Source organism: Hyperoodon ampullatus (genome assembly GCF_949752795.1).
Source record: "Hyperoodon ampullatus genome assembly, chromosome: 14".
Lineage (NCBI taxonomy): Eukaryota > Metazoa > Chordata > Mammalia > Artiodactyla > Ziphiidae > Hyperoodon > Hyperoodon ampullatus.
In genome coordinates this window covers 72,659,855-72,687,010 of record NC_136927.1, presented here as the reverse complement: position 1 = coordinate 72,687,010, position 27,156 = coordinate 72,659,855, and the positions used below count along the sequence as shown (strand labels likewise).

At 47.1% G+C, this 27,156-nt stretch overlaps 1 protein-coding gene across 1 annotated transcript in view; it reads left to right on the top strand.

Annotated features, from left to right (window-relative positions):
• The window catches only part of JPH2 (junctophilin 2), a gene marked incomplete at both ends in the record, with an annotated part of 60,648 nt that overhangs the window by 2,260 nt on the left and 31,232 nt on the right, over positions 1-27,156 (top strand). Inside the window, one exon of the mRNA XM_079719826.1 lies at positions 21,797-22,589. Coding sequence (XP_079575952.1) covers positions 21,797-22,589 — 793 coding nt within the window. The remainder of the gene's footprint in view (positions 1-21,796; positions 22,590-27,156) is intronic.

Genomic DNA, 27,156 nt, shown 5'->3' with positions numbered 1-27,156 from the left:
CCACTGGAGTTGCAGGCATGGGCCAGGTCACATAGACTTGCAGGGCCTTGGGTTTTAGCCTACGTGTGTCCAGGAGCCTAGAAATGTGCGTCATCGGAAGGCCTGCCTCCCTGGTTTGTCAGAAGCCCAGACTCTCCTCCCGAATGAGACAGCCCCACATCCAGGGCGCCTGGAAACCTCATAGATCCTCTCCCACGAGTGCAACCCTCCAAAATTAGATGTGGCCACTGCTTCGGAAAATCTCTTTAATCAACCTGTCATCAGTTCTCCCAGGGGTTGTTAAGGACCTGCCCTTTGCCCCATCCTGGACAGTGTTGAGGGGAATGTGGACAAATAAGATCCTGTGATTAGGTACCATTGGGAGTCAGGCAACCCTGGATTATTACCCTCCCCCTATCGTATTATTTGATCTCTTGGAGCTTCAGTTTCCTCATCCCTAAAATGGATTTATACTAATCTCTCCTAAGATTTCTCATGCGATAAATGTGTAGTGGCCATTATTTCTATTAACTATCATCAATTCATTCAATAAATATTTACTGAGTGATTATTAGGAAGCCAGTGCTACACTACACTGGGTGGGTGGTGGGCGGGTGGTGAGGAGAGTGTAGAAATGAGCAGGATGGGAAAGGTCCCTGCCTTCCAGAGAATCTAAGAAAAAATTGTGTTGGGTGCCAAGCAGGGATGTGCCAGGGACTAAGGGAGCAAGAAGCAGGCAGCTAACCAGACTGAGGCAATCAGGGAGGCTTCCTGGAATAAGTGGCAAGTGGAGCTCTGAAGTACCAGAATGAACCAGGTGACAAGGGTGGAGGACGCGTGCTCCAGGTGGAGAGAACAGTGTACAAAGACTCTGAGGTCCAAAGCTTGCCATCCAGCAGATATCAAGCTGAAACTTTCATCTTATCCCCAGTTTTGAGAAGTACTGAGCTAAGCGATAATATGTCCCCTTTCCTCCACTCCCTACCTTACCTTGCAGTCCAATGTTACAGGTGTCTGCCTGCTCCAAACCAAAGGAAAGAGTAGATTTCCAAACTGGAGATGTTGACTCATTGGCAAAATCAATTTATTGGATCATGACCTGCATTTCAAAAAATGAAAGAATAGAACAGAACAGAACAGAATAGAAAATATCAAAGTGTTTCATAGAGAATGAGATAAAGTATTGTTTCCTGAAATGTTTGTTCAGTTGGAGATATATATATATATATATATATATATATACATATATGGATATATGTATATATATTGTGTGTGTATTAAAACATCTGTGTTTCTACATTGATGACTACTGTCTACTAATATCTCCACACAAAGTACTTAATCAAGAATAAAAGATAGCCCTTTAAATTAAATTCAACAATATAGAAAATTTGCACATTATTATTTTTTTGATTTCATGGTAGATTAATAAATTATTCATCATGGGCAAAAAAATGTGGTTATGTGTGTGTCATGATTCAAACATATATATTTTTTACTGCAGGTCACGGTCAAAAAAGTATGAATATCACTGTTCTAAAGTGACTTGACCTGGCATCTTCATGGAAGCCTCTGCCACTCCTAAATCCACAGACCTTCTCTCTACCCCATGCTTGTTGCTTTGGCTACAAGTTAAGCTCCAATTGTTTGGTGGGAAGGGTAAGGTGGTCAAGGCAAAGGAGCTCCAGCCTCCCAAACTCTGCCCTAAGCCTCCTGGCACCCCTCCCCCGCCTATAGCCCCACATTCCTCCCCTGGCCATATATAGCAAAGCTAAAAATAGCTGCTGACTTAAAAGCCCAAAGCCAGCATACACCCGGTCCTTAAGTAGTGACGTGCTGCCTGGCAGTTTCCACAGACTCCAAGACTAGAAGAGCCACTAGTGATCTTTGCTTTCCTCGGATCTTGGCCTGGGCCTGAGCCTTGGCCTCAGAGGCCCATAAATGGCCTGAAACTGCAGGCAAGATGTGTGCATATGTGCGTGGATTATCTGTGTTTTTTCTGGGAGATATTTCCTCAAAGAGCCATCAGATTCTCCAAGTAATCTGGTGCTCAGATAAATTCCAGAACCATGGGTCTAGTGCAATAAGCCCCTCCCCAAAATGTGCAGTAGGAAAAATCAAGCCCAAGGTGGCCTTTTTTTCATGAAGTTAATAATAATAATAGTTAACATTTTTGGAGTAGGAATGATGTGCCAGGTGCTGATCTTGGTACGTGGCATGTGTTGTGTTATTTAAACTTTCACAGTAACCTTACGGAGAAGTACTATTGTTACTCCTCTTTTATAGAAGAGGAAACTGAGACAGATAGTAAATATTCTCTCATGGTCCTCTAGCTGAGAAGAGGCAGAGATGGAATTTGATTGTTGTAAGTGATAGTTAAATATTTTATACATATTATGAATCAGTATTTTAATAAATGACAGACAACTATACAAAATAATCAGGACTGGCTACATAATTTGGGGGACACAGTGCAAAATGAAAATGTGGGCCCCTTCTTCAAAATCAGTAAGAATTTCAAGATGGTGACAAGAGAGCATTAAGCCAAGTTCAGGACCCTTCTGAGCAGAGTCCTGTGTGACTAAATGCCCATGAAGCTGGCCGTGACAGTAGTAACAATGGTCTTGACCATTTGTTGAGTGTTTACTAGTTTTTATCAGGCTCTGTGACAATAGTAATAACTGTCTCTACCATCTACAGAGTCTTTACTAGTCTTTATCTCTCAGGCTCTGTGCTAAGAATCGTACATTCATTATATTAGTGAGGTTTATTTTTTATTTTTCCTTAACATAATTTTTATATATTTTTTTATTAGTTATCTATTTTATACATATTAGTGTATACATGTCAATCCCAATCTCCCAGTTCATCCCACCACCACCCCACCCTCCCACCCCTGCTTTCCCCCCTTGGTGTCCACGTGTTTGTTCTCTACATCTGTGTCTCTATTTATGCCCTGCAAACCAGTTCATCTGTACCATTTTTCTAGATTCTACATATATGCATTAATATATGATATTTGGTTTTCTCTTTCTGACTTACTTCACTCTGTATGACAGACTCTAGGTCCATCTGAGTCTCTACAAATGACCCAATTTCATTCCTTTTTATGGCTGAGTAATATTCCATTGTATATATGTACCACATCTTCTTTATCCATTCGTCTGTTGATGGGCATTTAGGTTGCTTCCACGACCTGGCTATTGTAAACAGTGCTGCAGTGAACATTGGGGTGCATGTGTCTTTTTGAATTATGGTTTTCTCTGGGTATATGCCCAGTAGTGGGTCTTTTAAAAAAATATTTATTGGGGTATAGTTGATTTATAATGTTGTGCTAGTTTTAGGTGTATAGCAAAGTGAATCAGTTACACGTATACATATATCCACATTTTTTTTTAAAGATTCCTTTCCCATATAGTCCATTACAGACTATACATAATCTGTAATACAGAGTACTGAGTAGAGTTCCCTGTGCTTTACAGCAGGTTCTTATTAGTTATCTATTTTATATATAGTAGTGTGTATATGTCAATCCCAGTCTCCCAATTTATTATTGAGGCTTCTTAACAACTCTCTCATCTACTACACTAGCGGCTTTCAAATTTTTATGACTACAACCCACCTTAAGATATGTATTTCCCATTGTAATTCTATGCACACACACACAAAAACATAAAACTGAAGCAAATCATCATGAAACAATATTTCTCTTCCTATATGCTGTACTTGCTATTTTCTCTTTTATGAGATATTATTGATAGAATTATTGTTCTCTCTTGTTGAGAGAATTAAATGATGCACTGATATACATAAAATACTTAGAACGGTGTTAGGCATGTGGTTGGTGCTCTTATTATTATTATTACATACTGAAAAAATGATATTTTTATGTTTAAGTATGAAACCTGGGTCAAAAACGCAACCTCCTATGCTCTGGATACAGATTTTTTTATCTTTCCCAAAGCTGATGACTTAAACTCATTTTAGCCCAAGTGACTCTGAACATGGGAGCTAAATGAATTTGCCAGGCTAGAGGCCTGAGTAATACCTGATGTCACATTATCTAGGCCTGTGATATGTGTTCCTTGAAGCAACTTAACCTCCATATTTCTTTACATATTTGCTCCACAAAGGAATATCGTTTCTATTGATCTATGTGTCTATCTTTGTGCCAATATCACACTGCCTTGGTTAGTGGAGCTTTAAAACAAGTTTTTAAATCAGAGTAAATCCTCCAACTTTGCTCTCCTTGTTCAAGACTGTTTCGGTTATTCTAGATCATTTACATTTCTATATATATGATAAAATCAGGTTGTCAATTTCTACTAAAAAAGCCTGATGGAAATTTGATTAAAAATGCATTTGATGGATTATGCTGAAGTATATTCAGCACAACTTCACAATTAAGATAAGCATAAGAACCAAAGGCAATTTGTAAAGAAGTGACTGTATTATCTCTTCACTAGAGAATTTAAGAGACCCATCCATATAGGTCTATGGTAACTGTCTTGTTGCTTTTTAAATTCTCTTTTTCCATTTTCTTGGATCCTAGTTAGTTTTCTAACAATTTGCTGCATTGTTCATATTGATGCATTCATTACATTCATTTACTGTATGATTATGAGTAAAATAATTACAGAAAAAAATGCATTTGATCTACACATCAATTTGGAGAGAATGGACATCTGAACAGCAGTGAGCCTTCCAATCATGGACATGGTATATATCCCTATTTATTCAGGTCTTCTTTAATTTTGTTCGGCAAAGTTTTAGAGTTTTCAATGTCTTGCACTTTTTTCTTTTTTGGTAAAATTAACAAGTATTTTACTTTTTTATGATATTATAAATGGCATTTTAAATTTCATTGTTCCAATTGTTCACTGCTTTTTCAATCCTTTCACCTTGCTAAATTAAGTTCTTAGTTTTGGTGGGATTTTTTTGGAGGGGTTGTTTTTCAGATTTAAAAAGAATGTCTTTTAATTTAGAATTTCTTGATTGCTATTAAAACTCAAGTGTGGAAGTCTTAAGAGAATCTGATGGGACTAAAGGAAGCCTGTGTTACTTAAACACTTGGGGCTTAGAGTAGCCAGATCTGGGTCCAAATCCCAGTGGGGCCACTTCTTAATTCTACACACATAAGCATATCATGTGAGCTCTTTCACCTTCCATTTCCTTTTTCCATTAGGGATGTCAAAATCTCCCTCAAAATGTGATTGAAACAATGAAATGAGATAATACATAAAAAGGACTTAGGATGCCTGGCACAGAGGAAATGCTGAAACATATATTCTCTTTTCTGTGTTTCTTTCACAGTCCAAAGGGCGAACTAATTCAGGATGGCCTGAACCACAGCTGCCTCCGTTTGGGGAAGAATATTTCAGTACAAAACCTAGCTTTTGATTTTGGAGCACTTAATAAGCCAAGACTTTGCTTAGTTCTGCCTTGGGTCCTGCCAGTGTAGATGGAACCCAAGTCAGGCATGATTCCATTTCGAATGTAGAATCAGCATAATTTAACCTCATCTTGAAAATCTCATGTCCCAGTTCACAGCCAGGGGTCAGCATGATAGTCATCTGGGCTGCTGTCACAGCAGCTTCTTGGCATTTATCCGGGACTCCAGGGGAGCACAGTGGACCCTCAGTAAGACAGGGAAGTGTATGTCACTAGTCCTCCTCTCTACAGCTTTGTTTTCTGGGATGCATGTGTCCAGTTGGCCAAATCTCCCCAGACATACCCCTGTCCAAGGCCAGGCCCTTGGCATTCATCGAGCTGGCTTGCTTCCAGGGCCTGCTAATTTCATGTCCCCAGCAGCTGTTGCCTGGACCAGCCCTGGCTGCCGCACCTTTGTGAGGAATGTCCAGTCTCATTTTCTAAGCACCCTGGTTGAGGGCGGGGTGTGGGCTGAGGGAGACAGGCTTGCTTCCTGCCATAGACCAGAGGGCCACCCCTGTTCTCTCCTTTTCTTTCCCAAGCCAGAGCCAACAGAGTAGGTGGGCTTTGGGTCTGGTCAAGACCAAGGCCCCTACTTACTCCTGCATAACTGGGAGTCGACTGATCCGGACCTGCCTGGCAGAATCGAGAGGGTGATCCAGGGGCAGTGGGAACTCCAGAAACCTCTCCCCTTAGGCAAGTAGTGAGCACCTTGTGCCTGGAGGTGTTCAAGCATGTGCTGCTGGCCATTGTTTGAACCGTGTAGAATGGGGGCCACACCCTGAGGCCTGAGGGTGGGCCGCAACCTGCAGGAAATGCTCTGTGTGGCACGCACAATGTTTTTCTTACTTTTATTTTTAATTAAATTTGAATCCTTTGTGAATACCATCTTAACAAAGTGATCCAGTTTCACATCATTGATGACAGGACAACCAGACAATAGGGGCCTTTGTTGGGATGTACAGAGAAGGACACAACATCCCCTCTATAATATTCCTGCCGGGAAGGTGTGGATACAGGGTAGTTCACGCAGGGCCTGGTAGGCCATTGTAAGAATCTGGCTTTTACCCTGAGAAAAATGCGGGCTATAAAAGTGACATGCTCTGACTTTGTTTAGAGGGCTTCCTTTGGCTACTGTGTTCAGAGACGGTTTGGGGGCAAGGATGTGGTGCAGAAAGGGTGGAAGCAGGGAGATCAATTAGCATGTCTATTGCAATGACACAGCTGAGACATGACGATGGTTTGGACCTCCAACCTGGATCAGCAGAGGTGGGGAGAAGTGGTTGAACTCGGTCTATTTTGAACCCGGAGCTGAAAGATTGGGCTGATAGATTGCATAGGGGGAGTGAGAGAAAGAAGAGTCAAGGAAGGTTCCAAGGCTTTGGCCTGAGCCACAAAGAATGGCGTTGCCCTGAGCTAAGATGGGGTGAGGGTTTGAAGAGGGAAGGTCAGGAGCTCGGTGCTGAGAGTGAGCAAAGCCCGTTAAACACGGCACGTGGGCGTGAGGGCTGTGGGCGGGCGTGCACACAGGGAGCCCTGAGCAACCAGTGGGGGGTCTGAGCCCAGGCCGTCTCCCCTTGATCCCTTTCCTCCCCCACACTCAATTATTTCTGGCTTCCAAGGCCCTCAGTGCTGTTGAGCTGACCCAGGGCCTGGCAAAGATGCTTTCCCCCAGGCCCCAGGATTGTCAGCATCCGGTCAGTGTCACCTGATTAATCCCCTGTTGGTGATCCTGGGAAACCAGAGACAGTGGAGCTTTGATGGGAGGTAGCATTTGGGGGCCACGGGAAGGGACTTCGGGACCACCTCACAGGCGAGCCAGAGAGCAAGGCCTTGGGATTGTTACAGGAAAAACGGAATACCATCTATATGCTCACCCAAAGGGACTGTTCAATTAATTCATAAGACCATGCCAGGAAGTACGAAAACCATTAAAAAGACAGAGGCAGAACTATACCTCAAAAAAAAAAAAAGTTTAAAAAGAGAGAGAGAGAGAGAGAGAGGGAGGGAGGGAGGGAGGGAGGGGGAGAGAGAGAGAGAGAGGGGGAGAGAGAGAGGGAGGGAGAGAGAGAGAGAGAGAGAGAGAGAGAGAGAAGACAGACAGGGACTTCCCTGGTGGTCCAGTGGTTAAGACTCTGAGCTTCCACTGCAGGGGACGTGGGTTCGAGCCCTGGTCGGGGAACTAAGATTCCCGTATGCTGCATGGCACAGCCGGGGGAGCGGGGGAAGGACAGAGACAGACCCACCTATACTCGTATGGAAAGGAATCTAAGGCATTTTAAACAAACAAGAGCCACTGGACAAATATTTATTGTGGGGGAGGGTGTTAGGGTGGGGAGTAGCTAATCTTTTAGTCCACTTGTGATACATACAGGCTTGTAAATAAGTAGAAAAAGTTCTGGAAGCACTGAAATTGTTAACAGTGATTACCTCTGGGGAGACAATACAAGAGTTTTTTATTTTAGATACTCCTCTGTTGTTTGAATTTTGTGCAATGGGCATGTGCAACTTTGTAAGTTTTTCAGAAGTGCTCTCCCCACAACACATAAACGTTTATATGCTGACATGCTAAGAAGCCTTCAGGGTACAAAGAGAGTTTGGGGGCTCTAAGCAGAGCCCCCCAGAATCTAGGCTCAGATCCCAAGTGAGTTCCCTTCATTCTGCCCCACTCTGGGGTATTCAGCTCTTCAAGGCAAAGCAGGATTGAAAGGGCAAGCAGGGCAGGTGATCTGTTCTTTAGTCCCAGCTGAGCTACTGCCTGGCTGTGTGGCTTTGGGTAGGTCCCTGTACCACTCTGTGCCTAAGCTTCCTACCCTGTATAATGAGGGGCTGAACCACACTTACTCCTGGAGGTAAGTCGATTTCTCTCACATGCAACATCAGCTACTTGACTGTGGCTGCCCGGAGAGGTGGTGAGGGGAGACTGTTCCGCCCTATTAGGATTCAGCATCATGATCGATTAACAATGTCTGTTGTGGACACAGGATGGGGAAGAGGTAGCGCCTGTGACAGATGACTTGTTGCCTTGGACTAGATGGTCTTCAAGGTCCATTCCAGCTGTGCCTTTCTTGGGATTGAAATATTCTCGCTTACCCCCGAGTTGAGGCTGCCTATAACCCTGTTGTGCATGTGTGGGTATCAGGAACGCGACAGTCTGTGTTAGCTACGGGGCGCTGGCATCAGCTCCTACTGGTGCATTGTTAAGTTTTCAGGAATTTTGCAAGCTGGCTGTTCGACTGCTGGTAGCTTGACTGGCCAGGGTGGGAATATTTAGATGATGGAAATTGGCCGACGCGATGAATCAGGGTTGTTTGTTTTTCCAAAGAGCTGTTTTACCAGCATACCAAGAACAATGTGCTAATATGAAATGCGCTCCTCTCCTTCCCACCCAAATTTAGGGCAACCAACCCTCCCGGTTTGCCTGGGAACTGTCCTGGTTTTAGTACTGAAAGTATTAAAGTTTCTCGGGAAACCCCTCAACCTCAGGCAAAGGGGGATGACCGGTCACCCTGCAATCCTTTCCCAAGAAGTGAAGGGAGCCAACATTTATTGAAAGTCTGAGGTCTCTGCTAGATAACTCACATGACACTCACAGCAACCCTGCAAGGAAAATTGCTTTGCTTCTTTTGCTGAGCAGAGAGAGACTCAAAAAGAACTTGTCCAAGGCCATGTACTCATGTACTCATTTGACAGTATCTGCTGGATGCCTTCTCTGGGCCAGTCATCACATTGATGGCTGGAGATGCTGTGGTGAGCAAGGCAGTTTGGGTCACTGCCCTCAGGAGCGTGCATTCTAACAGCAGAGACCAGCATTGGACAGGTATTTAATTACAACATGGGATAAATAATTTGAAGGGCAAGTAGAAGGGTTTATGAGCTGATAATGGGTGAGCCTAGTCTGGTCGGGTAATCAGAGAAGGCTTCCTTGAGGAAGTGATCTTAGCCTTGAGGCTGAGATCTAAAGAATGGGTGATGTGAGGACCACATGGTGCCGGACAAAAGGAATATTGAGTGCAAAGGCTTGGAGGTGGGAACGGAGCATGCTGTGTTCAAGAAAAGGTGGGAGCACAGAGACTGGGAGAGAGAGTGGGGTACATGAGGCTGGAGTGTTGGCAGGGCCCAAGCCAAGAGGGCTTCATGGGTCACAATGAGGAGTTTGAATTTCATCCTTACAGCAGATGCTGTGGGACACCCTCAGACAACCCCGCAGGAGCAGGGTCCTCTTTTCCCCAGCTGCCGGGAGTTTGGGCTGCTGATGGCTCATAGCTGGCCATTGCCCTCTGTCAAAAGGAGGTGCCTCCCTCTGGGGGTAACCCATAGTTAAGGACTAGTTGATACAGGAGTACAAAGACCCAGCCTCCTTGCTTTGATTTTGGACAACTCTGAAGGGCCATACCAGCTCCAGAGATCCCCATGGGATCCAGTGAGGCTTTAGCTGCAACTGTTCAACTTCTTCCACTTATTGAAGCCTGCTTCCTTCCTTACGGCTGTTTGTCCTGAGAGCCCTCCCCCCCCCCCAGATCACCCACATGCAATCTCAGTCTCAGAATATGTTTCCTAGGGGACAATCCTCCCTCAAGGTACTGGGAAGCCGTCACAAAGTTTTAAGTGGGGGTAACCTGATCACATCTGCATCTTACAAAGGAGATGACTCCGGCGGCAGCGAAGGGTGGATTGAAGTGGGTATCTGGGGAGGCAAAGACCAGGGCAGATGTTACTGTAGTCAACCAGGGAATATTGGCACAGCCCTGCACTAGATGGACGGGGTGGAGATAAAGGGAAGTGGGGAGAGATGAAAGAGATATTCAGAGTCAGGTCTGTTTCCAAAGCTCAAGCAATTTCCATTATTCTTCGCTGCTCCCAAAGGTGTCTCAGGTTTGACGTGCTCCCTCTGGGACACAGGACCCATGGTCTTCATCAAGGTGGGCTGGGTCCCCTATAGTCGAGAGCACCTATGTGGCTGTCCGTGGCCTGGGCATGTGTGTCCACCACAATGTGCATTCCTGGTTTACCTCATCAGAGTTAGGGTGCCTGGACAGGAGCCGTGACCCTTGGACTCTTCTGGTGCTCACTCCCCTACCTGCCATGCTCTATCTTAAACCCTGTCTGAAATCTATTGATGACGCTTCCATGGTCCTGCCCAAAGATCTTGAACTAACTTCTAAGACTACGTGAGAGGACTTGGAGAAGGATCAGAGATGGCTGTTGGACAAAATAGACAATATATAGACAAGAGAGCGGCCATAGGTGGTAAGAAGTGATGAGAGTTTGGAGGAAGGAAGGTGCCCTGGGTAGGTTTCTGAAGGAGGTGGCTTTGAAAGTAGGCTTTGGGGGATTTGGGGAGGAAAACTGAGAAGGTGAGCTGGGACCAGGTCATGAAGACACTGAACTTCATGACAGGTAAGGACTGCCATGGGCAGTGGGGACCCCTGGAGAGGAGCTACTCCTGATTACTTTCCCTCCATCTCTGTTCAGTCCCCTAGGGACACTGACAGTTGGACCTCAAACAGTTTCCTAGAAATAGGCAGGTGTCACCGGCCAGAGGGGATGGTGTTCTCAGCATTCATTCTGTATTTGGAGGCAGGATCCACGGTCTGACCCACAGGTCTCTTCTCTGTCTCCCCTTGGGTTTCTGAAACGCTCATGCTTTCTTCCGAGCTGAGGTTTGGGTGAGGGTTTCTGAACCTTTCACTTGTAAGGAGTATTCTGAGGTTCTTAGAGGTACAGAGGAGAAAGCACTGGCCAGGATGCTTGGCTGTGATCACCAACAACCGCTACACTGGTGTGATCATGAGCAAGTTATTTACATTTTTAGGGTCAGTTTTTCCTACTGTAAAATCAGAATGCTAATACTTGTATCTGTTTGGATATTTTTTTCTGTCTGCAAGTAACAGAAAACCCTAACTCCAGATGGCCTAAACTAGCCCTTTCCAACAAAAATATGACATGGGCTCCAAACGTAATTTAAAATTTTCCAGTAGCCACATTTAAAAAGGTGAAATGAATTTTAATCACATCTTTTATTTAATCCATTACCCCAAATATTATAATTTCCACATGTAATCAATATGTAATTACTAGTGAGATATTTTACATTCTTTTTTGTACTAAATCTTTTTTTTTATTATTCATTTATTTATTTATTCATTGGTTGCACTGGGTCTTCGTTGCTGTGCGCTGGCTTTCCTAGTTGCGGCGAGCAGGGGCTACTCTTTGTTGAGGTGCCTGGGCTTCTCATTGCAGTGGCTTCTCCTGTTGCGGAGCACAGGCTCTAGAGCGCAGGCTCAGTAGTTGTGGCACATGGGCTTAGTTGCTCTGCGGCCTGTGGGATCTTCCCAGACTAGGGCTCAAACCTGTGTTGCCTGCATTGGGAGGCAGATTCTTAACCACTGTGCTACCAGGGAAGTCCCTGTACTAAAACTTTTAAATTCAGTACTCAATAACCACATGCATCTAATGGCTACCATATTGGACAGCACAGACCTTGTTTAATAAGGATATTTCTAATCACACATAAACAAGAATCCAGAGGCAGGGAAGTCTCAGGACTGGTTAATTTGGAGGCACAACAGCATCAGCAAGAACCCAGGTTCCTGCTACCTTTTTGCTCTGCCATCCACAGAGTGTCAGTTTTGTTCTCAGCTAGTTCCTCTCATGGTCCCAATATGGCTGCCACAGCTCCAGGAGTCATGTCCACATGCAACAACATCCAGCAGAAAAAGAGGGTATGTTTCTCCACAAGTATCTCTTGAGAAGAACTAAGAACTCTTTCTTGTCTCCCTTGCCCCACACCTTTTGCTGACTTACCTCAGGTCTCAATTCCAGAGTTCATCACATGTTCATATGCTCATGTCTAATCCAATCACAGGCAAGGTAGATAGACTTGAATGCCTGAAGCACCGAGTCCTAACCACTGGACCGCCAGGGAATTCCCGAATGCCTGGCTTAGAGCAATCAGGATTTGCCCCTGGATTGGAGACCTTTCTCTGAGTCACATGGGAGGAATACTGGACCCTGGGACAAAAATTAAGGCTCTATTAGCAAAGAGGACAATTGTTGTTGGGTAAGCAACAACCAACAGTAGCTGTACAATAATACCTGCTCCCCTGACCCCACCAGGTTAAACTGATGTGAGCCTTTTATGGTCATTTCCCAAAGTGGGCTCCGTGGAATACTAAACCTGACAGGTGTTCTGCAAGAAGGGTCTTCTGATTAACTAGCATCTCCTCACGGAGACCCATAGTCCCCAGGAGCACTTTAGGAGTTCTGACAAACTCCCACAGGCAGGAGAACTCTCATTTCATTTAACCTCCTCAAACTGTCTTGACTTCAGAATTGTTTTTCTTTTTTTCCATGATAAAATATATTAACACCAGTTTTGCAAAACACATTTTTGGAGATCCTGCCTTAATGGATTATTAAGTTATACAGCCAGGAAAATTTTCCACAGGCTATGCACCTCCAGTTTGGCCTCTTATGGTCAGAACTGGATGAGCAGTACCTACCGCGTTGGGAAGATTCCTACAGGCCAGGTAGTGGATGGAGGCCCCAGTGACTCAGGCCACAGGCATCCTTTTCCTGAGAAGGAATGAAAAGTGCAGTTTTGCCCTAACTAAACTCATCCAAAACTTGGATTCACACCCTATGGGAAAGTCTCACATCAGGGTGCTGGCGTATGGTTACTTGCTTATTTTCCTTGACTTAGTGTTGATTACCCTTTTGGTGTCTTCCTTCCTTTGCTTTCTCTCTGTCAAATCAAATGTATTCACACTGACGTTTAAAACCGTAGAAGCCCTCTTATCTGATGTCATCAATACCAAATGCAAGCTGGTTAATTGAATGTTAGTAAGATCAGAGAAAGATTTTAAAAATGATTTATATATCTTATGACATTTATTTTAATTTATATCACATTTACATATAGTGTATAGATAATTCAGTCTTTTTCATTCACTAACCTTTTGATGGCAAAGCTTTTTTTTGGGGGGGAGAGAGTCTGTGCTTCGTGGATTGTGGGATCTTAGTTCCCTGACCAGGGATCGAACCCGGGCCCTAGGTAGTGAAAGCACAGAGTCCTGACCACTGGACCGCCAGGGAATTCCCGGCAAAGCCTTTTTTTTGATGGCAGTGGAGTTTCTCATTGTCTGTCTTCCATTCCTGTAACGTATCACCTATAATTTCCAGTTTCTGTTCGTTTCTTTAAAATGGAGCAAGAAATTAAAGACAGTGCAAAGTAGTCCGAGTGTAGAAAACGTCTAGATTTTTATAATTTTGTTCCAACCTTTTATAGTTATCCCATTCATACCAAATTTGAGAGCGATTTTTAAGGAACTGTCTCCCTATGAACATCCAAAAACATTCAGCTTGTGCTTGGAGAAGTAAGACTCTTTTTCTGTACACTCATAGTCCCTTGGTTTAGAGAACAAATATTAATAAATAACAAAATTTCAATAATGAGTACAATGGAGGTGAACAGGTTTAGGAACAGTCTTAAATAAACACACAGTCCCGCATGTGGGAACAGAGGCGTGGATTTGCTAGAGCATAGGCTGCTGGCCAGGCACATCAGGGTGCTAAGGGCATCAGTTAGCAGGTTTTACAACAAAGGAACAGAGCATGTTGGCTAACTGTAGGTCAGTGGAAAACTTTTACAGGATGCATATTAGAATCATCTGAGATGCTTTCCAGTATCCACATCAACTAAGTCATAATCTCTGGCCCTGGGGAGTGGATCTTAAACTATAGATGTGGCTTCCAGAAACTCCTCCATCCTGTGTGTTTAGAGGGTGTGGAGGCAGGTCTCACTGATGAGCAGATCCCCAAATGTTCTTCTTCTCAAGGACAGAAGTTCTGAGGCCTGACTCAGGGGTGTTCCCAAACCAGCGAAAGCTGGGCATTCCAGGCCACAAGCCTGCTTTCTTTTTTTTTTTTGCGGTACGTGGGCCTCTCACTGTTGTGGCCTCTCCTGTTGCGGAGCACGGGCTCCGGACGCACAGGCTCAGCGGCCATGGCTCACGGGCCCAGCCGCTCCGCGGCATGTGGGATCTTCCCGGACCGGGGCACGAACCCGTATCCCCTGCATCGGCAGGCGGACTCCCAACCACTGCGCCACCAGGGAAGCCCAAGCCCGCTTTCTTACCAGTACACACACCTATAGGCAGAAAACCAGAGCTGGCCTCATTCTCTCCCTCTGAGTTCTCTCTGTCCTCCCTGGCTCCTCTTCATCTTCCCAGTTAATCCCAGTTAATCCTTTGCCAGCTTTTCTGAGCAAAGACTCTGACCTGCCAAAAAGTTAGCCTTTATTGAGCACTTGCTGTGTGCTAGCTGCCTCACATAGAGTTCACTTAATCTTTGGTCAACCAACCCTCTCCACTCCACTGCCAACCAAGATCTGGATCGTCATCTCTCTGGACCACACCGCTGGGGCTGCTTAACATTTATTTCTGATGATTGATTAAATTCAGTCTATTGCTGGCACTAGACTCCAAGCCCCTTGAGGGCAGGGACCATGTCTATTTATTCACACTGCATCCCCAGCACCTAGCCCAGTGAATGCAGGGTGCACTGCAAATACTTGCTGATTCAAAGGAATGAAGGAAAAACCATATAAAGGGCTTCCCTGGTGGCGCAGTGGTTGAGAGTCCGCCTGCCGATGCAGGGGACACGGGTTCGTGCCCCGGTCTGGAAGATCCCACATGCTGCGGAGCAGCTGGGCCCGTGAGCCGTGGCCGCTGAGCCTGAGCGTCCAGAGCCTGTGTTCTGCAACAGGAGAGGCCACAACCGTGAGAGGCCCGTGTACCGCAAAAAAAACAAAAAACAAAAAAACAAAAAAAACGTATAAAGTAGGTATCATTACCTCCATGTTATAGGACAGCTGAGGCTTACCAGGTTTCAATAACTTATGCATGTTTTAGAACTATCCAGTGTCAGAGTTAAGGTTAAAACCCAGGTTATTCTTTACTAAACCTGAAGGGGAATTGCAAGGAGAAGGCAATATTCAGGTTTTATTAAACATAGGAGCTTGGTCTGTATATTAGGACTACATTTACCATGGTTACAGACTTCACCAGCCTTTTACAAATATCCCAATAACTCCCAGAGTTAGATGTGAGTATTCTCGGTAGCCACTGCCAGTCCCTACTGAGCACTTACCATGTGCTGAGTCATGAGGGGAAAGAAAAGATGCAGTTCCTGCCCTTGAAAGAACAGCAGAGTGTCATTCAGGAGAAAATCCTCCCAGATTCATCAGATGTTAACTCACGGCTTCCTCAGGCCTGGGAACTGTGCTAGATGCTGAGATCACAGCAAATAAGCTAGATATGATGCCTTCCCTCTTGGAAGCCACAGTCTGGTAGGAAAGGCTTAAGGTGAATAAACGATCATAATAATCAGTTAGCTGCTACTACACACAATGCCCAGAAGTACTGACATCATGTGGTCGTACTCAGGGGGAAGGGCTCAAGAAATCAACCTGGATGAAGTCAGATTTAAGGTGAATCTTGAAATATCACTAGAAGCTGGCCAGGGGAGGAGAGAGAAGAGCACACCAAGAAAAAGAAGGGAAGCATGTGCAAAGGCCCTGAGGTAGGAAGGCGCGTGTGACTGGAGAGCCATTCAAAAAGAGTCAGGAAAGGTGGGCAGGGGCAGCCCACTCCGGGCCTTGTAGGCTGCTGAGAATCTTGGTCCTTACCCTGTGGGCAGTGGGAAGCCTTGTAATGTCTGCAAGTCCCAGTGAGGGGATCGTCCCCAAGGGTGTTAGGAAGCACTTCCTTACATAGAGGCTCCTCTCAGCCAGACGGCTGTGGGTGGGTCCTCCTCTCCCTCTTTGGATGCGTTCTTCCTGTCCCCAGAGAGAACTGTCCTGCCTTAGACAGTCAGGCAGGGGGTGGCTCCAGCACTTGGCTCTTCCCCCTTCCCAGGGCCCCATCACTCCCAGCCTCCCCTGGCTGTTTGTGCCTCTTGCCACTTGCTCGTAAGTTTCCTAATATAGCCTGGCCATTTCCTCCCCAACTGGAGGCCAAGAGCCCTTCTCCTGTTGCAGTCTCAGTTTTTCCTGGGCTTAAAGTGGCCACGTCAGCCCATCTCACACCAAACTTAAGCCAAAGGTAGACTGGTTGATTTAATTTCACAAACTTGTCCAATCTAGAGATTAGATGTCTTCTTTCTTTCCTCTGGTTTACCATCTTCTCTGCTCTGTTCTTGCTCACTTCCCCCTTTAATTTATATATTTTTTCTTCTTTCTTCTGAGACTTCTGGAAGGAGCACAGCCAGACATGGGTGTGAGTTTTGACTCTGTGCATTTATTAGCTGTATCATCTTTGGTGAGTCTTATAGGAACTATTAAATATCTCTCTCGTCATTTTCGCAGACCTGTTTTCAGATGGATAGAGCAGAAAGAAGAGAAAATAGTTGGAAAGTGCATGCTATTCACTCACTCACTCATTCAACAAATATTTATTGAGTACCTATTTGATACTGTTCTAGGTACCAAGGATACAACAGTGAGCAAAAAAGAACGGAATCCCTGCCTTTGTGGAACTTACATTCCAGTAGGGGAGATGATTTATAAACAAAAGAAAAAGCAAAATATATGTAATATTAGATATGCTACGAAGGGAAAAAAAAAGCAAAGAAGGGAGATTAAAAAACCTTGGGTGGGGGTTATAATTTTAAATAGGGTGATGAGAGAGTCTTCAGTGAGATGACATTTGAGTAAAGGCTTGAAGATGGTGAGGGAGTGAGCCATGCAGATATCTGGAGGAAGAACATTCTAGGCAGAGCAAACAGCATATGCAAAGGCCCTGAGGCAGGACCATGGCTAGTGTGCAGGAAGAACAGCAAGGAGGCCTCTGTGGCTAGAGTGAAGTGAGGGAAAGTGGAGAATGGGAGGAGGTAGGGATGGAGGAGTGATGGGGATGAGATCAGGTAGGGCCTTGTGGGTCACTAAGGACTTCAGCTTTTTTTCTGAGTAAGAAGGAGCAGAACAGTGTCGTGATCTGGCTTATTATATTTGAACAGAATCCCCTCTGATAGGTGTGTTAGGGAGATAATGGTGGCTCGGACTACCATCTAGCAGCAATGGGGGTGGTGAGACGTGGCGAGATTCTAGATTCACTTGGAAAGTAGAGTGGACAGGATTTCCTGATGGATATTTGCAGGGCACTGTACTGGGTAGGGTTTGTTTTTTCCTTAAAAATTTATTCACAAATTTTTCATTTATCCAATCAACTTTATTGAGGGATAATTTCCATGCCATAAAATACATTTTAAGTACACAGTCTTTTTTTTGAATTTTATTTATTTTTTTATACAGCAGGTTCTTATTAGTCATCAATTTTATACACATCAGTGTATACATGTCAATCCTAATTGCCCAATTCATCACACCCCCAACCCCCCCCCCCCCCCGAGGTGCACAGTCTTGACAAACGTCTACACCTGTGTAACCACCAGCATAGTCAAGATACAGAACATCTGCATCAACTCAGAAAGTTCCCTTGTGCCCCTGCACAGTGGATCCCCCTTACCCCTCTGGTAACCACGGATCTGCTTTCTATCACCATAGTTTAGTTTTTTCCAGGCTTTCATGTCATTGGAATCATATGATTTGTCTCCGGCTTCATTCCCTTGGCATGTTTTTGAGATCCATCCATGTTGGTGTGTGTTTCAGTAACATGCTACTTTTTATTGCGGACTAGTACTCCATTGTGTGGTTGAGCGCAGTTTGTTTATCCATTTTCCAGTTAATGGACATTTGGGTTGTTTCCATCTTTTGTTGTCTCCCAAAGAAGCCGGAAAACAGGTATTATTTTTCTACTTTCCAGGTAAGGAAATTGAGAATCAGAAGAAGTAGCTTGGTCAAGGTTCCCCAGCTTAGATGGTGTTTGAAACCAGTTTGTCTCTCTCTGTGTGTTTCTTTGTCCCCCTGCTTTCCACACAATGTGGCCCCATGTGGATGAGCTTGGAGAAGGGAGCATAATAGCTTTCTATCTGTCTCCTCACATTTCCATCCTTTGTACCACACTCTCATTTCTTTATTCTCTACACTTGCCACATAATCCCACTTCCCCCCTTGAGTCAGACCTCAGTTCAAATCCCAGCTCTGCTTCTTCCTCACTGTGTGACTTTGGGCAAGTCACATAACCTCTCTGAACATCAATCCACCTAAGAAATGGAGAGCGTATTTGCATCTTCCTTTGCGAGGTCATGCCCAACGCTCTCATCTCTCTCTGTCTCTCTCCATTTCTCTTTGGTCCTGTTACAGTTGATATTCTCTGATCGTTGGTTTTTCGTGGCTGGTCATTGAAGGGAGGTGAGCCCTGCTGTCCTCTCACCCCTGGCTGTTCCTGCCTGCTGTACTGAGGGCCAGAAGCACCAGACACCCTCCCCAACAAATTAAAGCAGAATTTCAGGTGGCAAGGCCCGGGGATCTGTATTTTATCTTTAGCTTCTCACATGCAGCCAGGATTGAGAACTGTGGGCTCAGAGCATGAGCTTTGGGCATCAGATAGCCTTGGGTTTTGATCCTGCTTCCTTGGTCAAGTCTAGTAACTTCTCAGATCACCAACTTCCTCTCCTGTAAATGAGCATCTGCATGAGACCCACCTCACAGGATTGCTGAGAAGTGTAAGTGAACCCCCCGCACTGTACGTGATCCTTGATGGGGTCTCTTCACACACAAAGGGCTGGGGCTGGGTAGGTGTGGGACCCTGAGCTGGAGCAGTCTGTGCTGGGAGGGGCCAGGCCGCGTGGAGTCATGGGGACTCACTATCCTTTGCCTCCAGAGTCACAGTGCCCCGATTCCTAGAAGCCCAGCATCTCAAAGTGAGGCCAAACCTTAGAGCCTCATCACCAACATGTAATTGACTGATGGGGCAATCGAGCCTGTAAGAAAGGAAGAGAGTCACCCAAGGTCACACAGTGAGATGGCGTTTCTGGACAGGTTCAAGCCAATCAATCAGCAAATATTTCTGGAGCACCTCTATGTGCCAGGTACTGTCCCAGGTGCTGGAGATACATCAGAACAGAAAACAGGAAAGATCCCTGCACCCACAAGGCTTCCATCCTAGCAGGGGAGGAAAAGCAATAAAGCAATAAATATAAATAAATAAGTCATATGGTATGTCAGATGGTGATAAATGCTATAGAAAAAAAATAAAAGTAGATCACGGATATCTTGGTGCTTGTGGGAACACAGGCAGACTGTAGTTTTAAATAGGGTGGTCAGGTAGTCCCCAGTGAGCAAAGACTTGAAGGATAGAGGTAGGAAAAGAGTTCCTGGCAGAGGGAACAGCCGGTGCAAAGGTCCAAATGGGAACATGCCTGTTGGGTTGACCTTAAGAGTCCCTTACCAGCCATCCCGGGTATTTGTTGGCAAGCCATTTGGTTTTTTTGGTTAACCAGGGCAGCACATCAGCTTGTGTTTAAAACAACGGCTCTGAATTTCCCCCCTCACTTCAGTGAACATGATGTGTCAGGCACTGTTCTACATACAAAAGGCACAAAGATGAAGGCAGAGGGATGGCTTTCAGTGGTGCTGCTGTGGAGAGAAAGACCAAGAAGGTAGAACAGCTGTGTGTGGGGGTGAGGGGAGGTGTTGAGTTGGAGATGCTGTGTAACATCTGGGGGCATCCATCTCCAAGGCAACATGTGGAGCTGCAGAGGGGAAGAAGTTGGGGATGTATTCAGGAGAATCTGCAGGACACAGATGGCAGTTGTAAAAACACCAGATGATGCAATCACCCAGGGAGGATGGGGAGGAGGTTTTGGACGGAGCCCCGGGGAGCACAGCCTGTTAGGATGGGGGTGGAATACGAAGATATTTTGTCACCTTTGTATCAGCTTGTTCATACAACTCAGGTGACCTCACACGCTAGCGTAACTTTGTAAAATCACAACATCACACATATCTTTTCTTTCTTAGTTCTTCAGCAATATTAACTCATTTAAACCTCCAACAACCCTATGAGGTAAGAGGCAATTGTTACCTGTTTGACGGGTGAGAAAGCTGAGCCTCAGAGAGGTTAAGTCACTTGCCCAAGGTTACACAGCTAGCAAGGGCAGAGGCAGGGTTCGGACCCAGCAGCCTGGCTCCGCAGTCTGTGCTCCTAACCATTACTCTGTGCTGCCTCTCTATTCACGTCGTGGCCACATGCACAGATTCTATTTCCCAGGAGATCAGGTATTCACACTCATGGACATGCAAGGCCTTCTTGTTACCAGCTTGCTGTACACGCCATCTTGCGTACACGTCGTCTTACACGGTCTCATTAATGCGCACAACTTCACACACTCACTCAGCCTCGAGTGTCTCAGATTACTTTGTGCTTTAACGCTCAGATGGCCTTGTGTACTCAGACCTCACACATACCCATAATGTCATCTCCACTGGGCACTCACTCCAGTGTGTACACCCTGCATCATACACTCATGAGCTCACAGAGGCAAAAGACACTGATAGGCACGCTCCTAACAGTCTCCTCTACCCATGGCCTTGCACACTCGCCTGTGCCCTGCAACATTCACACCGCTATGCAAACTCACCGTCTTATCCACTCATGACCTTGGACTTTCACGTCACCTTGCACACTAGGATAACCATGCACACGCATTCAACCTCACATACCGACAGAGCCTTGCCTGCTCACAAGTTTGCACTCTTTGATCCTCTAGCAGTCTTGCACCCTCACTCAACTTTGCCTTTCCTGCATACTTAAGACCTCAAATGCTCCCATAACCTTATATACGTCCCATGCTCACGTGATCTCGGTCACCCTCTGTGCACACACTGCCTTGCACACTCAAGCTTCTACATGCACACTCACACAAATGCAATATTCACGCTACTGCACAAACTCACTGTCGTACCACTCGCGCTCTGGCACATTCATTTGCTCTGTGTGATTCCAAATCTGTGCACACTCACAGAGCCTCATCTGCTCACACAACCTCACACTTAAGACGGACTCAGCCTCACCCGATTTCGCACAGTAAAGCTCCTGGCGTATTCCCACCAACAGAAATACTCACACGGGTCATGCAAACTCCTTCTGGCCTGTCTGCTCGTGTCCTGGCACACACTCCCGGGGCCCCGCCTTCCCGCACAACTTCACACACCGACACTCGGAGTCACACCACCTCACTCCATCTTGCACGCTCGTGGCCTTGCCACGTTCCCACCGACGGAAATATTCACACTGCTATGCAGACTTCTGGCTTGCACGCGTTTGTTCTCCCACACTCACTCACGCAACCTCACACACTCGGAGCCTCACCGGCTTTGGTCACTCCACCCTCCCTGCCCCGCAACGGCCTGGCCCGCCCCCGCCCCGGCGCCCCCGGGGGCCCCGTCGGGCCGGCCCACTGACCACCCTCTCCTCGCCCGCAGGGACGTACCAAGGCCAGTTCACCAACGGCATGCGCCATGGCTACGGCGTGCGCCAGAGCGTGCCCTACGGGATGGCCGTGGTGGTGCGCTCGCCGCTGCGCACGTCGCTCTCGTCCCTGCGCAGCGAGCACAGCAACGGCACGGTGGCCCCGGACTCGCCCACCTCGCCGGCCACCGACGGCCCCACGCTGCCCGCGCCCGCCATCCCGCGCGGTGGCTTCGCGCTCAGCCTCCTGGCCAATGCCGAGGCGGCGGCGGCGCGGGCGGCCAAGGGCGGCGGCCTGTTCCAGCGGGGCGCGCTGCTGGGGAAGATGCGCCGCGTCGAGTCGCGCGCGTCCCTGGGCAGCCAGCGCAGCCGCGTCAGTTTCCTCAAGAGCGACCTCAGCTCGGGCGCCAGCGACGCCGCGTCCACCGCCAGCCTGGGCGAGGGCGCCGAGGGCGCCGACGAGGCCGCGCCCTTCGAGGCCGACATCGACGCCACCACCACAGAGACCTACATGGGCGAGTGGAAGAACGACAAGCGCTCGGGCTTCGGCGTGAGCGAGCGCTCCAGCGGCCTCCGCTACGAGGGCGAGTGGCTGGACAACCTGCGCCACGGCTACGGCTGCACCACGCTGCCCGACGGCCATCGCGAGGAGGGCAAGTACCGCCACAACGTGCTGGTCAAGGGCACCAAGCGCCGCGTGCTGCCGCTCAAGAGCAGCAAGGTCCGCCAGAAGGTGGAGCACAGCGTGGAGGGCGCCCAGCGCGCCGCCGCCATCGCGCGCCAGAAGGCAGAGATCGCCGCCTCCAGGTAGGACCCCGGGGGCGGGCGCAGATGGGTTGTGCCCCGCTCGGGGAAGAAATTCTGGGCCAGGGCAACCTAGGAGGCCCTGTTTCGGCTTCTTTCTCCATCAGGGGCTCCTCCATGACTCTATATAGAGGACTCTATATAGAGGGTTCATTGGAGGTGCTTCGGGATCTCATGTCACCTGTTCACCCATCCATCCATTGTCCAGACATCCATCCATCATCCATCCATCCATACATACACTCAGTGACTCCCAGCCACCCATTCACCCAACCCCTACCTTCAATTTTAAACCTTACATTCACCCAACCGTTATAATATCAACGTGAACAACCATCTCTCTACCCACCTATCCACCCAGCCCCTTAACTTCCTGCTTACTCATTCAGCCACCCAGTCACCCATCCAGCCATCCAGCCATCCAGCCAGTCATCCACTCCCCCAACCCCTCCGTTCACCCAACTCTATCCATCCTGCCACCTCCAGCCGCTCAACCTCTCTAATACCCACCCAGACCACCACCCATCCACCCATTCAACTTTCCATCTTTACACCCACCCCACCACGCAGTCATCCACCCATCCAGCCACCAGCCATTCATTCAACCGCCCGTCCATCCCCTCATCCCCAGCACCCACTTTCACTCAACTTCTCCCATCCACTGAACCACCAGCCATCCTATTCAACCATGCATCCATTCACCCAACCGCCTTCATTCACCCAGTTACCTCCGTTTATCCAATCACCCCATTACCCAGTCGTGTTTCCATTCACTGAAACAACATCCACTCCCACCCACCTACCCAGCCATCCAACTATCCATCCATTATGCATCCATCCAACGGCCTTCATCACCCAACCATACTTAGATCCAACAATCCATCTACCCTTCCATTCACTAAACCACCTCCACCCACCCATCCGCCAGCCCTGCATCCATCCACCCTCCATCCATTCAGTACCTACCCTTTCATGCATATTCAAGCCCCTCTATGTCTTTTTATTGTACTTCAGAAAAAGTTCCAATGTTGCCTTCAAAGATTTATAACACCTACTGTGTGCATGGCACTATTTTAAGTGGTTTACAAGTATTGACTCATTCAGTCTCCTTAACGGCTTTATAATATTGGTACTATTTTTATTTCCATTTTACAGATGAGCTAAATGAGGCACTGAGAGATAAGGTGACTTGTCCCAGATCATCCAGGTAGCTAGTGGCCAGGTCGTAGGTGGTTCCTCCCCTCCTATCCAGCCTCATTTTCTACCACCCTTTCCTTGGACCTGGATTTTTTTCTCTGTACCAGTCACACTGGCCTTTTATTCTCCTTCTCTGGTTCTTCCTGTCAGAAGGCTTTTGTTCCTCCTGGTTCCTTTGCCTGGACTGCTCTTCCTTTCTCTTGCTGCCCCCTTAGTTTCTATTCCTCCTTCAGAGCTCAGGTCAAGCCTGACCCCCATAGAGAGCTCATGAGGCCCAATCCCCCATCACAGGCCATCTCTCACTCAGCTGCACGGATGTCTTCTTAGAACATCTCACAGTTGCAACTTTATGCTGCTTATGTGATTTTCTTCTAACTAATACTTATGAAGAGCTTCCTATGAGCCAGTCACCATTCTGAGGTCTTTACATACATTAACTCATTTAATCTTTACAAGATCGTGAGGAGGTAGGTACTATTATTATTCCCATTTTGCAAATGTGGCTGAGCTGCGGGAACAGCAGAGGGTGCGGCAGGACAGTGGTGACAGGTACTAGCCTGTCCCAGTGCCTATAGCAATCCTGCTGGTGGCTCAGAATGAACTGGGCTGGAGGCTTTCGCACTGTGGTCTTCAGGATTAAGCAGACCGAAGGCCAAATCTTGGCCCTACCATCTTTTAGCTCAGACCTGGGGAAATCAGTTTGCCCGTCTGAACTTCCGTTTCCCCATCTGTGGTGCCACCATTGCTTAGTTGTATGTTCTTGGCTAAATCAACCTCAGTTGTCTCATTTATAAAAATGGGGTTGGTCTGAGAGTTAAGAAACATAGTGCAAGTCCAGTGGTTCACAGCCCTGTCATGGCATGAGTTCCCTTGGAAGCCAACTTTGAGATGGAGATTAGTGTGCAGGAAGTTTACAGGATCCCTCTCAGGATCAACACCTGTGGCGAAGGGAAGGCGGCAGGACTGGGCGGAGGGAGATGCTGGGCTGCCGTGCGGTCTCCACAATGCATCAGCCGACCACAAGGGGCAGCCTGCAGTGGAGATGACCTTCAAAGTTATCCCAGGTTGAAGTGAGGGAGCTGGATCTTTACACCCTCTGCACTGGATGCAGGCTCACCTCCAGAAAGGGGCATGACCTGGGGCTGGATGGCTCTCCTCAGCCAAGGGCAATCCCTGGACAGGATTGACAACGGACAGCACTCTGAGCAGCTGGGTTGGGGGCAGGGGGAGGGGAGAAATAAATCCTTGGTTCTGAAGGGGAAACCGGGTAGCAGATCACAGTGTCTACTACAGTGCTGGACATCTAGCAAGGAGTTCATCAGTATTACTAGTCATTGTTGTCCTTCGATGAATTCATTCTACAGATGTGGAAACTGAGGCCCAGAGAAGGAAGACAATATGTTTTAGCCCACCTGACAAGCAAGTGAGAGAACCAGGGCTTCAGCCCCTGGCTTTCTGATTCCAAAGCTTTAACCAGCACATTTTCCCACTCTAAACTTTGTAAACTTTAAATTGTCATGAACATATGAGTAGTTAGTATCATTAAGGCAGACAGAAGGTATGGGTAATTTTCTTAAGACTTCTTGGTTAGGGGCAGAGCCAGGCTTGTGACCAGGCGATCATATAATTTATTGTCCAAACTTGGACATTTTTATGAGTAAAAGGGGGCACTTTTTTTTTTTTTTTTTTTTTGCGGTACGGGGGCTTCTCACTGTTGTGGCCTCTCCCGTTGTGAAACACAGGCTCCGGACGTGCAGGCTCAGTGGCCATGGCTCACGGGCCCAGCCGCTCCGCGGCATGTGGGATCTTCCCAGACCAGGGCACGAACCCGCGTCCCCTGCATCAGCAGGCAGACTCTCAACCACTGCGCCACCAGGGAAGCCCAGGGGGCACTTTTTAAAAATAACACTTTTATGTTGTACTGATTTTAGATTTACAGAAAAGTTGCAAAGATAGTACAGGGAGTTCCCATATACTCTCCGCCCAGATTCCTCTAATGTTAACTTCCTTCATTACAGTTATACATTCATCAAAGCCAACATTCATACCTCCCTGTTACCTAAACTCCGGACTTTAAGGTGGTGTCTGCCAGCTTTTTCTACTGTAAAGTTACCATTTTCCCCTTTCCCTAATTTAATCTTTGAAACACAGACGTCAAGTTCAGCCCACACTCAGGACGGAGAAGGGTCTGGAATTAAGCTCTACCTTTTGGAGGGGGAAGTATCCACATACATGATTTGGAATCCTTCTGTACGGAAGATTTATCTCTTCTTCCAAATGGAACATTTAAAATGATTATGCCAAGTGTATATAGTTACGACAGGTATAAGCCAGGACTGTCTGGGGCCACCCTGGGACACAGCAGAGCTTAGATTAGGTAAGAGCTGAAGCTCTTGATTTGGAAGACCAAGAGTTAGAATTCTGGCTCTTCTCCTGAATTGCTATGTGACCTTGCCCAAGTTGCCTCACCACTCTGAACCCTGGATCTTGTTTCTTCCTGGGTTTTTTGGGGGGAATAGATGAGCTAATGCCTGTACAATGCCTGGCACAGAGCAGCCAGCAGTAAAAGCAGTCATTGACATTATTTAACGTGTTCGCTTTTAAAAGTGAGGAAATCGAAGCTTGGAGAGAAGGAGGGGTTTCCCCAAGCTCTCCCCTGCTGGGGGCAAACTCTTGCCCCTCTCTGCCCCTTTGCTTTCCCTGTGCTTCCTGCCAAGGCTGTGCCCTTGAACGTGAAGTTGTTGAGCTGCCTCCAAGAAGGCTGCCAGGCCCACAGCTGGGCACTGAGTCTCTGGAGTGAGAAGGTGGTGCCAGCTTCCTCCACGCGGTGCCACTGGGAGGGGAGTCTAGGGGAGATTTGGATTCCTCATCCTGGATGCCCACGCGGCTGGTGGCATGTGGGGGGCAGCTGCCTGAGTCGGTTTTAAACTCAGATTGAATTTCCAATTAAGGTAATCTTTGGGTTAGGAGGAAAAGCAGGGTTGTCTTTCTCCCAGGGGCTTTGATGAGTAATCGGGCTGCAGAGAACAGAAAGCCTTCCCACCAGCCTTCAGGCCCAGACAGGCCTAGGGTTTCTGTCTATTGTGGCCTCAGGCTCCCTGCCCTGAGGTTACATGGAAGCTATCAGCTCAAAGTCTAGGATCAGGACAGTTTCCCAGGGAGAAGGGGAAAGCTGAGAAGTCTCATCCCCTAAAATGGGCTATGGATTGAAAATGATTCTAGATCTGTGCTGTTCAATATGGTAGCCACCAGCGGTATGTCTGTGTCGAGCTCTTGAAATGTGGCTCATGTGAATTGAAATGTGCTACAAATGTGAAACACACACTGGTTTTCAAAGACTTAGTAAGAGGGGCTTCCCTGGTGGTGCAGTGGT